Genomic DNA, 16,268 nt, shown 5'->3' on the forward strand with positions numbered 1-16,268 from the left:
GGGATAATGTGGTGAAACTGTTGAAACTGATAAAAAGCTTAATTCTGCTCAATCTGAACAGGCAGGCTAATGACAATAATAACATGTATTTTGCTGTAGCTGCTATAACATACTGTCATTGTATATATATTTTTTTGAGACAAGTAGGTTGCATAAGGCGTTTTTTAATGTCTTAACATTTCTTTTTCATTTGTGTGTCTCTCTGCGTGCAGTGGCACCACCAGTTGCTGGGCAGACTTCTGACTTCGTCAACAAGATCTTGGAAAACACAGGACGCGGCGATCCCACCGGCGGTCTGGTCGGCCTGCGAGTCCCAACCTCCAAAATCTAGACAAACCCGCGGTCCACTGAGAGGAGTGGACTAAATATTACCACCGTGCTGTCCCATTGTAACTATGCTCCCCTCTGCATGCCCCTCCAACCCAGAGTGTATACACATTGTTAGTCACACACACATACACACATACCACTCCCTGTGTGTACGTATGTGTGCTTGTTTTAGCCATGCACCTCTATGGCATACACCCTAGCTTTTTGTCTCTGCACACTTTGAGCAGAGTCAGTGCGTCAATGTCTCCCAACCCATTGTGAGCGTCTGTTGGGATAAGCGCCTGTAAAAGCAAGGGATGGTTAGGTGTATAGCTAATAGCACGTCCTGAATCCACTGGTGATTATTAGATGTGTTTAACATAGCATTGTGTAGGGTCAGTTCTGTTGAAGGACTGCTTTCAGGGCTGAGACAGAGATAGCCACACAAGTGTAACCACTGGAATACTTTTACACAATTTGTTTGAGGTTGTAATAACAGACCATAGCTTGTTACACGTCAGACACCAACAGAGGTTGAAAACGTTCCAGTTATCTTTTCCCAGATGAGGTACACCTCACATGGCAACAAAAATGAACTCCATTATGTTAAATTGACCTACTCAGTAAAGTACTTTGATGAAAACAGCTTTGGTTGCCAAGACAGCTGCAGAGAAAAAAAAAGCAGCGCGCTCCAAGGCGTTATGGGGTGACAGAAAATATTTTGTACTGAAGGCCTAAATACGTTCATGCCATCCCCTGATTGCCAATCAGGTCTGCTGTTAAACGAATGAGTTAGGAGCTTTTAGCAGATTAAAGCTTGAAACAAAAAAAGTAGTAAAAGCTGAAAGTTAAAATTAGACTTTAACAATTAAGCGTCAGACATCCTTCTGGGTAGAAGAGGAAGCTTAATTTCTAATTTTGACAACCTTGACTTAAACAACAGTAGGTAGTTGACCATGTGGAGAGGAAGTGCATGTAGTTTTGGTGCTTTTTGGCCTTGTGCTGGTTCTGACTGGACTGGGTGAAACTGGCATTTTGCCAGTATGGGAGCAGATAGTGAGGAAGATGATGGTGGTGATTGAGATGGCAATACTAGGGATCCATCTCCTCTAGAAATCTGTATATAAAAGTGTCTCCCAGTGAAAGAAAAACGGCACCTGCTCCCCTTTTTGTACAGTAGAGATGACCAGGCTAACAGTTTGGTGTGTTCATACTAGTGTTTGGTCAGAGTTCTATTCATTGTGCCTTGTTCCTGTAAGTCTGAGTGTGTGTGTATGTGTGTGTGCATGAGAGGGACTGAATGAGAAGAGGTAATTGGTCAGAACTCCTCTGAGGTCCAGCCAAGGAGAGGACTACTTTACACTGAGGGAGATTGGTAGTGAGGAGGGCGACACCTGTGGGGTTTGTAGTGTATTTCAGTTGTCTAAAGATCTTCTGAATGTACATAAAAGAAAATGGAAGCTCTCGTTGCGTGATGCCACAGAGTCTGTGTACATAGGAGGGCTCTGCAATAGATTACTTTTGGTTTTTGGTACTCTGTCTTTAGGGATCGTGGGCGGGGGGGGAAGAGATATTTTCGTTTAGAGTTACACAAAAAATATTTGCACACTATATTTTGATTGTTTTTTGTACCAAAGACACATGCAACGAAATGGCGACCTGCCAGTTAAAGTAAGGTTTTGCACAGCTTACCTGACGCCGTATTGAATGTAAGAAATGTGGGAGGGTCAGGGAACTTCATAGAACTGTGAAATTAGCTCGGGTCCAATTCTGTACAGAAAAGGAACATTCATTCATGTTTTTTAAATCTAAAAATGACCCTATCTGTGGGCTTCTCCAGTAGATTTGTTGCTTAGCAAGCACTTCATTCCTGAACTGATTCCTCCCTCCACATGCTATTTGTGTTAATGGCGCTATCTAGGCCAAAAACCAAGAGCGCTAGTAGATAAGCTATGTTACATTTTTACTTGTGTGTCAAAATGTCAGCAACAATAACCAAAATGTTTCGTCACTTGTTTTATTTCTGTATGTAGATAAGGTTTAGTTCATCAACAAAATATTAACAGAATTGTGTTTTTAAAGTACTGTATATAGAAGCATTAATGATATATATCAACGGTGAAATGCCACTTTTCATGACAATGATTCATTTTAAAGCATGACACATTTCTAAAGCCTGTCCTTGCGTCAAGAAAGTTAGAGGAAAAAAAACCCAACCCCCCCCCAAAAAAAGTGTTATATTTTTGTACTTTAGCTGCCTGCTAGCTTTCCTGTTGGTTTCAAAATATTTTTTGAGAGAAGGCATATGCGAGGAAAGAGGAAAAGGGTCTGAAAGAGCAGCCAGTCAATCTTATTTCACTCCTTAACCGGCAAGTCGGTTGAATTTTTTACTTCCTGGGATTGGCTCTGCTGCCTTTCGAGGATTCATTGCTGAATTGTATTTGCCTGGCCTTTCCTTTGGTCCTCAGCTTACAGCTTTCCTGGCCGGACACAGCCGCAAAGAATAACTCTGATCATCAAAACACACAGAGCTACCACGACCAGGCCACATATTGGCAGCGTGTCCAACCGTTAAAAACTGCATGACGCCTGTATGCTTCCCTCCCTGCTGCGTCCTCAGAGGAAACGCTGCCATTCCCGGGAATTTTTAAATTCTAGCAGGCAAATACAAAGAAACAACTGAATGTTTGACGAGGCTGAATTCAGGTCAGTTTCAAGTGAAGAAAGAACTCCTTCACAGAATGATGATGGTGATGCAGAGGCGTAGTCTTTCTGTATCGTGGGATTGAATAACAGCTAGTGCTACATATATATATATTTTTACTGTTTTCTGTTCTGTCTAAAAAGGGAGAATTGGTGCTTTTTTGAAAACTAGAATGATGAGTATCCATGATTCTTATTTGACTTTTTAGTCTAGTTGTAGCCTAATGACTTGCTCTCCCCCACCGTCCATAGCTATTTTCTTAGTAGTGATTCATTTTTGTAAATAGTTAATATGTATCTTATAAATGTTAGATATATGTATAGAATACTCTATCTTATATGTTTGAAAACAAAAGCACTTTGTCCAAAAAAGAAAAAAACAAACAAAAAGAAGAGCATTTTTTTCTTCCATTTGCTGCTAAAAGGCCTGGTGTGAATGCTGCAAGTGTACTTGACGACTACTTGCTAGGATAGGTCTATTACCTGACTTGGCTAGGTCTATAAACTAGCAAGGAATAGGTGTATGGTCTGGCGAGGGTTAGATCTACATGTTTCTGGAGCCATGTAATGATATGAGGTGTTGTATGAGAGCGTATCATTTCTTGGCTTTGGGAAGCCCAGTGTGGTTTTAAAAAACAAAACAAAAAAAAAAACAGAGGGTTTTGATTCCAGGGCCCCTACATTGATCCTGATGCTGACCCCCGTGGTGTCATGATTCATTTGCCTTCAGTAGAGGTTTCCTATGGAAAAACTGATTCTGCTTTGGCTTCCTCTTCAGGGTGATGTACAGTGTAGACACATTTCTCCAGAGAGCTATATTGTTATCATTTGTAAACTGATTTCTACTTGTGACTTAATGAGGAGAGGTTTAGCCTGGGGCGGCCAGGAAGAGCCTGTTTGAAAGATGTTGTTCCGGGCCGCCTTGGGGGAAGTTACTATATCACTGTACTGTATGGCAAGCCAATTACAAATGGAGACTCAATCTGGACACTTATTGCCTTCTTAAATAACCTTTCACTTACACACAAATAAAAATAACATGGCAGACGTGTCATTGGCAAGGTGCCCGAGGCTTATGACATTGTTCTGCCATTATACGGTCAACAACAACAACAACAACAACAACAACAAAACCATTCAGCCTGATAGGCTCAAAACAACCTTGACTGAAACAGCAGACGTGGTGAAACATATCTGAAAAATTGAGCTCAGTTGTGTCTTTTGGGACGATATTAAGCGTTTCTTTTCAGCTATGATTTGGCCGAAGTCTGGTAGGGGGTCAACAGTGGTTAGAAGGGCCGCTGGTTGACGGAGAATTGTCTGACAAGAGAGACATGTGTGTTTTGTTGTCGATCACGAGGCTGGTTCAAGAAAGAGTCCTCACAGGTTTTTACATTTAACATGATAGGTGCAAGCTGTGCAACTTTACATTCAAACCAGGAGACTCTGTGGCATTTTAACAGTCAAGGAAACGAGCGAAAATCCACGCCAGTAAAACTATTCCTTTATTATTTTTTTATTTCTGATGACATAAGTCCTATACAGTCAGATGTTAAGCTAATAGAGTGTGTAATTTTGTGCTACTCTTATCCAATAAAAGCTAAGTGATCCATAAAGCTCTTCTTCAGCAAATCAGGGTAATATCGTTCTTCTATCTGACGTATGTGATGACATATAAAATCTAAAGAAAATATATTTATGTATTCCAATTATTGTCGCCATTCTTTACTCTGTACAAAATATTCTGTGTGTGTGTGTGTGTTATGAATTATCAATGTCAATCAATATAGTGCAATGCTCAACATAAACTGAAAAAAAAAAAAAAACTTCACACATACAAGAATTCACACAGTTTCTCCGCTTTCTCCAAATCGGTATTCAAACATACACAATCTACATTTTCTTGTCCGTGATCCAAGTGGGGTTTGTAACATGGTGCTGATTACTTGTCATTATTCAAGAAATAGTCCAAGAAATAAAATGGCATCTGTAGTCAGATTTACTCACAAATAGCACTGTCCATATGATTATTGTTGTCAGTAACTGTCATCTGACCAGACCCCCCCCCGCGATCCTTTTCATTGATTTTAACTGTCTCTGTTGGACCAATCAGAGGAAGATTCACACTGATTCTTGCTCTAAACAACAACAGAATGGCGATTTCTGTATTAATGACCTGTATGATCGTTATTGTTAAACATACCATTATTTCTTTTGTAAAAGTCAGACTCATGGATTTGGTATCACTGCCTAAAGGATCTTTATTCCATTTGGGAGGTACAAAATGTTCACCAGAACTGTAAAATAAATGCACATATTCTGGTGTATTAGGACTAGTGTAATAAAATAAAATAGTAAAATATTTTTTGTTGAATTAAATAAGTGAAATTTCATTATAAGAGGCAACCATTTGACAGACAGTTTCGTTGATACACTTCTAGTTAATCATTTCCAATTTTAGTCAAGTGCAAAAATATATAATTTGTCTACAGGCAAACCTAAAATTAAAAGCTGCACTAATCAGTATTTCTTTGTAGAAAAAACACCCACCTGTCCAGAACCAAACGACAGACAGAAAACGAAAATGGTAGCTGGTGAAAGATATTTCCCTCAGGAGAGGTGGTGGATCCCAAAAAACGGAGCTTAAAGAATAGTGAATATTGGACTTTCATTCACTAGACGCCAAATTAATCAGACTGTTTGCTAACATGTTCACCAACAACAACTTTATCAGTGAAAATATGTCAATATTCAGCAGTTCTTTCAAGGATATTTATATTTTCTATATAATTAGTACCAAAATACACACAGTAGTTGTTTCCAGTAAACTTCTTAGGAGGTCATTAGGAAATTACGGATCTGTATGATAAGTGTTCACCTCCTGCTCGATGTGATATCAGATCTCAGAGTCTGGCTTTGAGTTTCTATGGAGGCATTTTGAATGTTTCTTGTCTTGTTTGATCCTATGTGGGCTGCCCTCGTTGCTTGTAAAAACACCTCTTCTTCAGAGGCTGTTTGCTTACTGCCCTCCACATTTTGTAAAGTAGATACATACAGAAATGTACTCTGTGACAAAACAAAAATGGCAGTGGGAATGATGTTTCTGCATGCCTATTCCCTGCATAGCACTGAGAGAGAGAATCGAGTGACGTCTGGAGTTCTTCGCAGATTGGGAAATAATTTGGCCAATCATCAGAAAGCGTCTCCATCGTCGTTCACTCACTGTACTCTCAGTTGAATGATTTCATACTTGCTGCTATTGAATGAGCACAATAAGACTTTAGATTTTGGTTTAGAGTGTCCGTGACACAATTACAGTATATTATTACCACACACCCCGGTTATCTTTCACACCTTTTTTCCTATGACAGTCAAAAAACCAACAGTGTTACTCACCTTGCACTTGGTTTTTACATACACAAGGAAAAAAAACATTACTTTGAATATGATGCCTGCTGAACCAGGTGCCTTAATCAAATATATGAGAACACAAGTCTGCACCTTCTGTCAGTCTGGAGGGGGTTTCCCTGCAGGAACAAGGGGCTGGGTTTCCCAAAACCTAAACTTGAAAGTACAAAAAATGAAATGAAAGAAACCTAATTTTAACCCTAAATCAATACATTTTGTATAACAATCAGCCTTTAACAGCAGAAAGGCGAACTCTGTATAGGATTTCCCTTTTAAAGTATTACAGAAGAAGAGCATAAATGCTTGTAAACTGAATTGATGATGTTTTGGGAAACCTGGTTCTGTTTTTAACTCTTTCTCTGCCCACTACGCCACGTTATTGTGTTTTCTGTATCGGCTGCTGCTGCTGCTGCTGCTGCTATCACCGCTGGTGTGTCTGTGTAGAGATGAGCAAACTTCCACTGTGTTTGAGGCAGCGGGAGACTTGGGCCTGCTTTTTACCTATAGTCAGTTACAATGTATTCTTCTTCTGTGGTTGTTGCCTCTTGAGATCTTTTTTTTTTTTTTGAGAAAGAAAAAAAAAAAAGGAAAAAAAGCAGAAAACAGAACTTTCCGTTTCTTAACTTTGCTATTATGAAGTGCCAGACCCTCCTTGAAGTCAGTGTTGACACTGAGTCACGGGTTGCGAATGAAGCGACAAACTGAGCATGGAGGTAAACTGTGGTGCTAATCTGTCTGTGGCTGGGTGCTAACATGGCAGAGTTAAAAAGCTGTCTTAGCCATTCAATTCCTTCTGTTGATGACTCTGGTCAGTCTCGTGTTTCTGACTGCCGCACTGCTGTATGCTGACATAGCGAGGTATAACTCTGCTGTTGCTGCTTTGCTGATGAATGTAGACTAGTCTTCCTCAGTAGGATTGTACAGACGCGAGTGTCTGGTGGAGCTTTTCCTGTTGTTCTACTTCCTTAGTTAGACTTTTTTGGAGGGAGACACTTGTCGTCCAGGATCCAGAAAGATCATGAATACTTGTGTGTTCAAACCTTTAAAAAAAAATTAATATTATGGTTTAATATTTATGCTCTGACTCTGTCAAATGTTGCACGTTTGAATTTGTTTTTCCTAAATTTTATTTTATTGACTTTATTTCCTCTGATCCCAGTGTTCATACCATTTCTTTGATATTTATTTGTTTCGTCCTGTAAATGAATATGTGAAGGAGACAGTTTGTTTAAACCAGACTTTATAGCTTTTCCACTGAAGCAGGTATCCCCATGAGTCCCAGACTTCACATGAGACTCTTCACATGAACCAGAGTCACAATGAAACTGAAAGTCCCTGTGTCCTTGTATACAAATTGTAGACAAACATTTTACATAAAAATTTTATTAGATTTACTCATCATGTCATTAAGATGACCTCATCATGTACCATAAATAAGATTGTTGTACAATCTTGCCACTCTATGGCAAATGGTTATGAAGACAATCATCAAATAATGCTTATAAACACATTATATCTAATTTGTTTGATTGTTAAAATGTTTTACAGGTGTTATGTACTAGACTATTTCTTGGCGTGGGGCAGTGACTTCCTGGAGTCCTGTTGTAACCAGCGGAGACTCCGGTTGTTGGCTGTGATTTTACATCATAAGAGAAAGATGAACAGGGCAGTTTGTCGATTTCTTTAGTGTGGCCAAAGATATTTACAACCTGAAAAATAGCCTGCACCGATTTTCGCCAGATTTGTCCATAAACAAAACTCACAGTGTGTCATCAGAATAATTTGATTATGGTACAATTAAATAAATTAACAAAAAAAAAACAACCCATAGAAATACTACACATAGTGTCTTCAGTCATTTCTGTTCTTGCCTTCCTGCCCTTTAGTATCCTCATACTTTATACTTTCTCTGCATGATGTTCTGCCTTAATGTCACTTAAAGGAAACACGATGCTCTCAGATCTGCAGTTTCATTGTGACTCTGAGTCATCGTTGTCTGTGAAGCCCTTAAAGCGTTCTGTCATTGGATGTTTTGACGCGGTTAGAAGGGGCGATAGAGCCCTAAAACCGGCTCATTGAGTCAGCAAAGAGAACCTCACCTTGACACGATCCTTCTTTTGTCACGGCTCCGGGAGGAGTTGGCTCGTCTGCTCTCTCTAATTTTGGTGGGGAAAATTAAAAAAAAATTGTTCAGTTTTCTGGGAAAACTTTACCACTGCGACAGAGATGTTTTGCTCCTTCTGGGTGCTTTTTTTGTTGTTTTTTTTTTCAGAAGGGCTTTGGTTCGCAGTTGTCTCGTCAGGGAACCCCTGAGATTAGCCAGGGGTCACTAAAGGCTGGTGGGCAGAGACCCCTCACCCTCCCCTGCAATGAGTGATGAGAGGAGAGTTTGTTTCCTCTTCTGCAGACTGATATTATTAAAGCAAACGACAACAACCCATCCTAGTTGATTAAAAACAAAACCCCTCTTTTCCATATCTACACACGTCCAACTCATCATCCAACACTGCAATGATTTACATCTCCCTCCAGACTTGCCAAAATGCATGGAGCGAGAGATATTTAACAAAAAGAGTTTATCCTAAAGCATCTGTTCTGGGGTTGTTTTCTTTTTTTATTCTTTTTTTTGTTTGTTTTTCAATTTCAAGACAATAAGAAAACATGTAGAGGATGTGGGTGGTATCGGTCATCCTGAGCTCCACGACTACATGCCATTGTTATGAAGCTTCTGGTCTTGTATGGTAACTTATTTGATTAGATCAACAGCATGGGATCTTTCTGTAGTTAGTCCTGTGTGCGTTCCTCTCCCCAGTCTCAGTAGGAAGGCTGTACTTCATTGCTAAGTGCTCTATAATAGGTCTCTTGGTGATTATAATTTCATAAAGAAGCAAATCCTGCAGAAAGTGTATCCTGCTGAAACTAACTTGATCCTCTCTTTAGCAATGACGTCTATATTTGTAGTTCACATATATGCCTGTTCGAATACAATATCTTGACAGTTGTTATATTTATGTTGTGTAATAAATGTTGTGCTGGGTTTATACTTTTTGTTTTTTTTCTTTTCTTGGAGGCACAGTGGGTGGCTTTATGCACAGGCATGGAAATCTAAAAGATGTGGGGTTTTTTGTTTTTGTTTTTTTGTTTGTTTTTGTTTGTACTGTAACAACTCATTCTGTTTCAGAGCTTCTGACAGTTTTTGTCTCTGGCTGCTCGACATCCTGCGGACACCTGCCCTGAATCTCTGTTGTGTTATTGTGCCTCTCTTTCTTTCTTTCTTGTTTTTTTAAATCATTCTTTCTCTGTTGTATCAGCCAGGAGTTGGTACCACAGCTCTGCTTGTAACCACAATAGTCTGATTATGTTTATTGATTTTAATATCAAAATAATAAAACCATTAGCACCCCATCCTGACTCAAGTGTACATACTGATTTATATAAATGTTCAAACATATAAGCCACGTATGTTTGAGAGGCCACTGTGGAAGTACTTTAAGGTACAATATTTATTGAACTTTATTTACAACTAAGAGCTATAATATGTGATAGTAAACAAGAATTATCATCAACTGAATTAAACAGGAAATATTCATTTCCACACAACTGACCATACATCAATGTAGATGAAAACATATAAGTGCACATTTTCCAGTTGCTAAAATAAAAAGATAATTAAAAAATAGTAAACATGGAATATATAAGTAACAAAAATCACAAACATAGACGATATTGTAAGATATTAAAAGATACTTGTTTGACCTTACTTCTAATGCAGTATTTATCTCTGGGCTTCAAACTGTCTCAAGTGCAAACTATCCTACCTTATGTATAGTCTATTTATCAACTCCAGCTTTGGGCATATCTGTATGTTTGTGGAATCACACCGGCATTGTAGACTATTTTCATCTACTCCTGGAAAAACTTGGCTAAAAAACTAGAAATATTTGTTAGCCCAGTTGCGTTTTTTCCCTGTTGTACCCCAATGTGATTTACTGTAAGTAAGGAAACTGTTGATTGTCTTGTGTAAAATGATTCTACATCCTTTTGCAGTGAGTCAGTGTTCAGGCATTATTCAATCAGTATATACTGTATATACCATCATGCTCTGCATGTTGTAGCCTATCTCATTTCTAGCTGATCTGACCTCTGTGAAGGGAGGCAAGTAAAAGGTATTAATGTTAAGTTTAAGCTGATTAATTGCTTCATTGTGGCTTTCTGTGAATTACGTACTACTTTTTAAGTTTTAAGTAAATTTAACTCCATAAACTCTTGCTAGCCCATTGGTGGTTCTGTTTTTACAAACTGACATCGTGTTGATAAGTACTGGAACATGCAAGTTTGATCACTTACAAAGTAACCTACAAAAATGCTCCCCAGCACAAATCGGAAAAACATTTCAAGAATAGTTTTTCCCCCTAAAATTATATATTTTGAGAATGGGAAAAGCAACATTACAAATAAATGATTTGTCACTCTTACCTGTTAAGTGAAGCTCTGGAGCTTTATTCTATTTTTAAAAAGAATTTAGATGTTTTACTTAAAATAGTAAAAGTAGCAATACCACATTGTAGAAATACTCTCCTGAATACTGTCCTGAATTTTATTTAATTTAATTTTACTCAAGTAAAAGTACAAAAGTATTATCATTAAAATTTACTTAAATTACCAAAAATAAAAGTACTCATTATGCAAAATGGCCCATTTCAAAGTAATAAATATATTACTGTATTAAAATTATATTAATATATATTAATATATAAGTGTTACTAATGTTGTAGCTGATAACGTTTTAACTATAATCTACAATGTCGCTATACATACAGAAATATATATTAGTTGAATTTTTCGTATTAATCTCTAAAGTAAAAAGTTATTAGAAAGTATTGGTCACAATTATTGCTTCGCCTTCAGCAGAGCATTGTCTTTTGGGCGTCCAGCTTGCCATACAAAAACAAATATGGCGTCTTCTGCGGATGTCCACGTCCGAATTTGTGGACAAGAAATTATTAAATATGACCTAGAAATTAAGGCTCTCATTCAGGTAAGAACTGAAAACGCGTGGTTTGTCTTTTAATTGATTTAGTTAGCTCCTGTTGGTGTTGGTTTTGCTCTTGGGAGGTGTCCGTGAAGACATCACGCAACCAGTTTTTCATACACAACACCAAAGCTAAGACAAAAGAGACACCGTAAGAATAAGGAACTTCTCTGTTCGTTGTTGTAATGATAATAACTTTAACTTTGTTTCTTTCGATTCACGCTAATGGTTTTATTCACGCTTATGTCCGCGTCAGATCGATGAAGATTTGAAAGCGTTCACCTAAACGGAACATGGAGTTAATATTAACTTTAAATGATTTGTAACTGAATAATAATCATATTCTTCAGTACCTCGCGGCGTGTGAATATATGTCACTACCAGACAACATACATATACTTTATTAATTTGATGTTGATATGTGATTTAATGGGGGGAAATGTTTAGTTAATTTTAGTGTTAGATTTGCTCAGAGAGAAGGTAAATCTCGTCCAATAAAATCGTGAATACATAACAGGTGTGTATGTGTGTTACCTGCAGGACATCAGGGATTGTCCTGGACCTCAGTCAGCTCTCATGGATCTCAACTCTCAGGTCAAAGAGAAGTTCAACAAGCTCAGACTCAGGATACAGGTGAGACCACCTGACAGGTTTCTTGCTTAAAAACCGCGAATTGTTTTTATTCGACATGTTTTTGTTGTTGACAGGACCTGGAGCAGATGGCCAGAGAGCAGGACAGAGAGTCGGATGGACTGGCCATCCAGGCAGAGACAGAGAGCCACCGAAGGCAAATGCAGAGGTGTGTTGACATAAACACAGACATATGGTATTTTCTTAATTTTCCCCTTAAATCATTGACTTTATTTACATAATCAATCCATTAATACCTTATCCTGAAAATAAAATGCATCCATATTTGGAGCTAATAAGACATTCGAGATGCTGATAAATGAAAGTAGCCCATTGGGGTTGATGGGGTTAAACAGACGAGCTGAGACGAAGAGATATAAAACAGACACTACAGTTTTCAAAGTTGTTATTTCTTCTGTGGATTGCAGTAACCAGACCGCGTGGAGGAAATCCAACCTGGCATGTAAACTAGCCATAGACAACACGGAGAAGGATGAGCTGCTGCACAGAGGAGAAAACCAGAGCATCAGACAGAGGTGAGTACATTTCTGCTGAGGCTCTCAAATGGTCAGCTTCATACAACTGTAAATTGAACTGGCAGGTGATTTGTTTTTTTGTTCATCCAAACCCCATTCAGATGGGATATACTTGTCTAGCGGGAGAATCTGTGATTTTAATCCCGTCTGTAGCTCATATGTCGGCACTTTTTCACCCCCATCCCAGTAGTACTAATTACAGCCACAGTTACCTACAGTTTTAGGCAAACTCTCCTGTAATCTAAGTGTATGTCTGAGTTTTATAACTCTGCGTTTACTGATACTGAGTTTGACAACTGAAGAAGCAGAGAAGGAACCTGATAGGTAACTCATTAACATCAGTCAGTTAAAACAATAAGCAAAAAGAAAAGGTACACGAAGACGGCACAAACTGTTACAAGTGATTCTGTCTTGGCTGGTTAGCCTTTGTATAGCGTACAACACTGGTACGGTCTCATTATTACTATAAAAGCATCCTAATCCATATTTTGAAAGCTGCCATTTTCAGCTGTTTCTGAAATATAGTTTGCTCTGCTCATAGAAACAGGATGCTTTAAACAGAAACACAGATTCCCAGGCGAAACACAGATTTCTTGCATTCCAACAAACGTCCACTTGTACATACAGAATGATAACAAAATAAAACAAGTTGTTTCTACTTGACTGGATTGAAGAGCTGTTTTCACTAAACTGGTAAACTGCGACCGTGCATCACCTGTTCTGCTTTGTGTGTGTTTTTTGTCTCAGGAAGGTGACCAAAGAAAGCCTAGTGGAAACCAGTAGCAACATCACAGAGAGTCTGATGTCTATCAGCAGGATGATGTCTGAGCAGGTGAAGCAGACCGAGGACACTATCGGCACGCTGGGTAAAACAAAACATCTGTTTGGTCCATGTGTTTGTGTACTTTTTGTCAGGGTTGTTTGTCTACAAAATCCAATTGAAGGGACGCCCTGGTAGTTCACCTGGTACAGTGTGTACCATTGCTGCATGTCATCCTCTCCCACCTTTCCTGTCGGTCACTGCCACGGTCATTATCCAATAAAAAAAAATATAATCTTATGGGAATCTTGTGTTCTTCCCCATGAAAGTCCTTTTGTTTTTCTTTCTCCCATCAACACTTCCTAACCCATCATCTTCCCTCTTAAACCTTTAATACCTCTACTCTTCCTCACCACAGTCACCTCCTCCAGGACAGTGCAGGAAACCAATGAGGAGTTTAAAAACATGACGGGAACCATCCACCTGGGAAGGAAACTCATCCTGAAGTACAACCGACGGGAGCTGACAGACAAGCTGCTCATCTTCCTGGCTTTTGCCCTCTTCTTCGCCACCGTCCTCTACATCCTCAAGAAACGTCTCTTCCCCTTCATTTAGCCAACTGGCTGCTAGTTCATGGCAGCACACACCCAGCCTCCAGGAGGAATGTTTTCTGCAGGAGTGGAAGCATGGACTGCATGGAGACTTGAGACTGGACTGCCCCACATAGAGGCGGTGTCAGGTGTTTCATCTTGTTTAGCACCCTCATTTTTAGCTTGAACAATATACAATATGTGGGTTTATAAAATGGGCAGGAAGGCACTTAATACTCCAGACGAAAGTAAAAAGAGTAAACTTGCATTAGGTTTCATGTAACAACAGTGATAGGTTTAAAACCTCAGCATGCTTCAAAACTAAGTTTGTACAATGCATTGTTCAGCCCTATTCATAGTTTTTCTACTTTTTGCAAATGGCCACCGGGAAGAAAAACCTACTGTCGTAGCTTGCTCCTGGCTGCTACACACCCCCTCCCTGATCTCTCTCTCTCTAAGAACTCTACAGCTTTTGAGTGACTGCATGGTGTCGATGCAATGATTCATACAAATCAGGATAAGAGTGCACACACTTTCACACAGTCTCTCTTCAAAGGTATTGATGGTGCTGCATGAAAAGTGACGCCAAAAGAAGAGAAGTGCACTGAGAGACGTTAAAATCTGGCTTACTTTCACACTTGTACATGAAGTGGGCTTGACTGTTTTAGAAAAGCACTTTGAAGCATACTGAGGCCTTAATACTTCCTCTGGCATTCAGAACTAACCAGGGTCGAGGCCGTAGTATGCTGCAACTCTCCAATTGTTTACATTTGTCAAATTACAATCGGTGTGTGTGTGTGTGACAGAAAGTTATTACAAAGACGCTGTTACAGTTTTTGACGAGTTTACCGTGTGCCTTTCTTCTTTCCAATCAGACCTCCAGACTACTGAAACCAGAAACCCAGTAAATTCTTGTGAAGTGCATCTGCCATGTTGAGTCAGAGACTATGTGACTGTATCTGTTTTCTATATTAAAGTTTAATATTTGCAACCTATTGAGAGATGCATTGTTGTGCAGCATTGCCACAGATGCGCCAGTAGATGGCAGGATATCCTACATGTTTAATCAGTGAACTGTGTTCAGATAGAATTTTTTTTCTTAACACACCTCTCTCCACTGACATCATTGTAGTTTATTTAATTTAAATCAAAAATGCTTACAAATGTGTTTTTACATTCATTTAAATAAAAACTTAAAAAACATAGCTTGAAACCTGGGGTCTGTATGAAATGTGATCGTTCAAGTGGAGCATCAAAAATATATATTTATAAGACGTCTTAACCAAAGAGTGCTTCCCTTCCTGCAGACTGCACCCTCACTGTCTACAAGATAACGTTTGATAGTGTGCATAATATAACAATCCTCATAAATACAAAAACAGACATCAGCTGTGCTTGAGCTAGAGACAACTTCCCTGTAGTGTTTACTCGCGTGCGTCCACACCCTTTGCTGAAGGATGCTGCCACTGTGGTTTACTGTGATGTTGAAGTGAGGTAGATAATTGGTTTTCATCTTTGACAAAGTAAAATGTAAAGAAAAAAACAATATAGTACAAATACCCAACAGATTAAATACGTTATGTTGCATTGCTTTCGCCAGCAATACTGCACTGAATAGTCTGATGAAACTACTACAACTACTTTTACTCATTCTACCGATATAATAGTAATAAGTGCATGATATTTGCGTACCCTGTCTGCACCTCTGTGTAACTCGTCTGACTGTTTATGAAGCAGTAACATTGGATTTCTCTGGTAGACCAGATTCTGTGGCGTTGTGGACCTGACTGAGCCCGCTCCTGTCCTCTACTTCGGTTGCTTTGGTTGGCTGCTGCAGGGCTCCTTGAGTGGTGATAGTCCAGGTCGCGGTTGGTGGTGGGACGGTGGTGTGCTGTGGAGCGTCTGATTGGCTAAGAAAACAGGTGCTGCCAAAGCTGCTGCACAGCGCCCCCCAGTGTTGTTCGCACTGCCCGCGCAGCCGTCGTCCAACCCACAACCGGACCTCGTCCCCACAGTTCAACAAGAAGTTCATCAGCTCCACGTATGGTCTGTTGAGACAGAAGAAATACTGCAAAAAATGTAGAAAGATTATCCTGGCAAAACCTTTCACCTATTCGTAAGTCATTCACACTGGAGAGAAAACAATTTAGATCAGACTTTTTAGATTTTTTTTTTCTCTATTGCCTTCCAGGGCTTCCATCTCGCCTGCTTTTCATTTATTTTCAAAATGGCTACTTTTTACACATACTTCCATTTAAAATACAAACATTGTATTTTGTGAAATTATAATAAAGCGTTTA

At 39.1% G+C, this 16,268-nt stretch overlaps 3 protein-coding genes across 9 annotated transcripts in view; 2 read left to right on the plus strand and 1 right to left on the minus strand.

Moving 5' to 3' along the window:
• The window catches only part of crebrf (creb3 regulatory factor), a 33,973-nt gene extending 24,148 nt beyond the window's left edge, over positions 1-9,825 (plus strand). For all 4 annotated transcript variants that reach the window (XM_038709586.1, XM_038709584.1, XM_038709588.1 and 1 more), the window contains one exon: positions 213-9,825. In XM_038709586.1, the coding sequence (XP_038565514.1) occupies positions 213-331 (119 nt within the window). In that variant the 3' untranslated portion in view covers positions 332-9,825. The remainder of the gene's footprint in view (positions 1-212) is intronic.
• Positions 9,826-11,330: 1,505 nt separating this feature from the next.
• bnip1b (BCL2 interacting protein 1b) lies at positions 11,331-13,993 on the plus strand. Its single transcript, XM_038708182.1, has 6 exons — positions 11,331-11,458; positions 11,993-12,085; positions 12,160-12,251; positions 12,511-12,618; positions 13,366-13,484; positions 13,797-13,993. Exons 1-6 carry the CDS (start codon positions 11,375-11,377, stop codon positions 13,991-13,993), a joined length of 693 nt encoding a protein of 230 aa, XP_038564110.1. The 5' UTR covers positions 11,331-11,374.
• Positions 13,994-15,079: 1,086 nt separating this feature from the next.
• The window catches only part of stc2b (stanniocalcin 2b), a 54,959-nt gene continuing 53,770 nt past the window's right edge, over positions 15,080-16,268 (minus strand). For all 4 annotated transcript variants that reach the window (XM_038708180.1, XM_038708181.1, XM_038708178.1 and 1 more), the window contains exon 6: positions 15,080-16,016. In XM_038708180.1, the coding sequence (XP_038564108.1) occupies positions 15,695-16,016 (322 nt within the window). In that variant the 3' untranslated portion in view covers positions 15,080-15,694. The remainder of the gene's footprint in view (positions 16,017-16,268) is intronic.

Source organism: Micropterus salmoides, unplaced genomic scaffold (assembly GCF_014851395.1).
Source record: "Micropterus salmoides isolate LMB-PRFRI ecotype aquatic unplaced genomic scaffold, ASM1485139v1 Ms_hic_scaffold_9, whole genome shotgun sequence".
Lineage (NCBI taxonomy): Eukaryota > Metazoa > Chordata > Actinopteri > Centrarchiformes > Centrarchidae > Micropterus > Micropterus salmoides.

Coding starts and splice junctions, on each gene's coding strand:
- bnip1b (XM_038708182.1), top strand. CDS start 11,375: ATGGCGTCTTCTGCGGATGTCCACGTCCGAATTTGTGGACAAGAAATT. Junction 12,252..12,510: donor CACCGAAGGCAAATGCAGAG/GTGTGTTGACAT, acceptor TGTGGATTGCAG/TAACCAGACCGCGTGGAGGA. Junction 13,485..13,796: donor GGACACTATCGGCACGCTGG/GTAAAACAAAAC, acceptor TCCTCACCACAG/TCACCTCCTCCAGGACAGTG.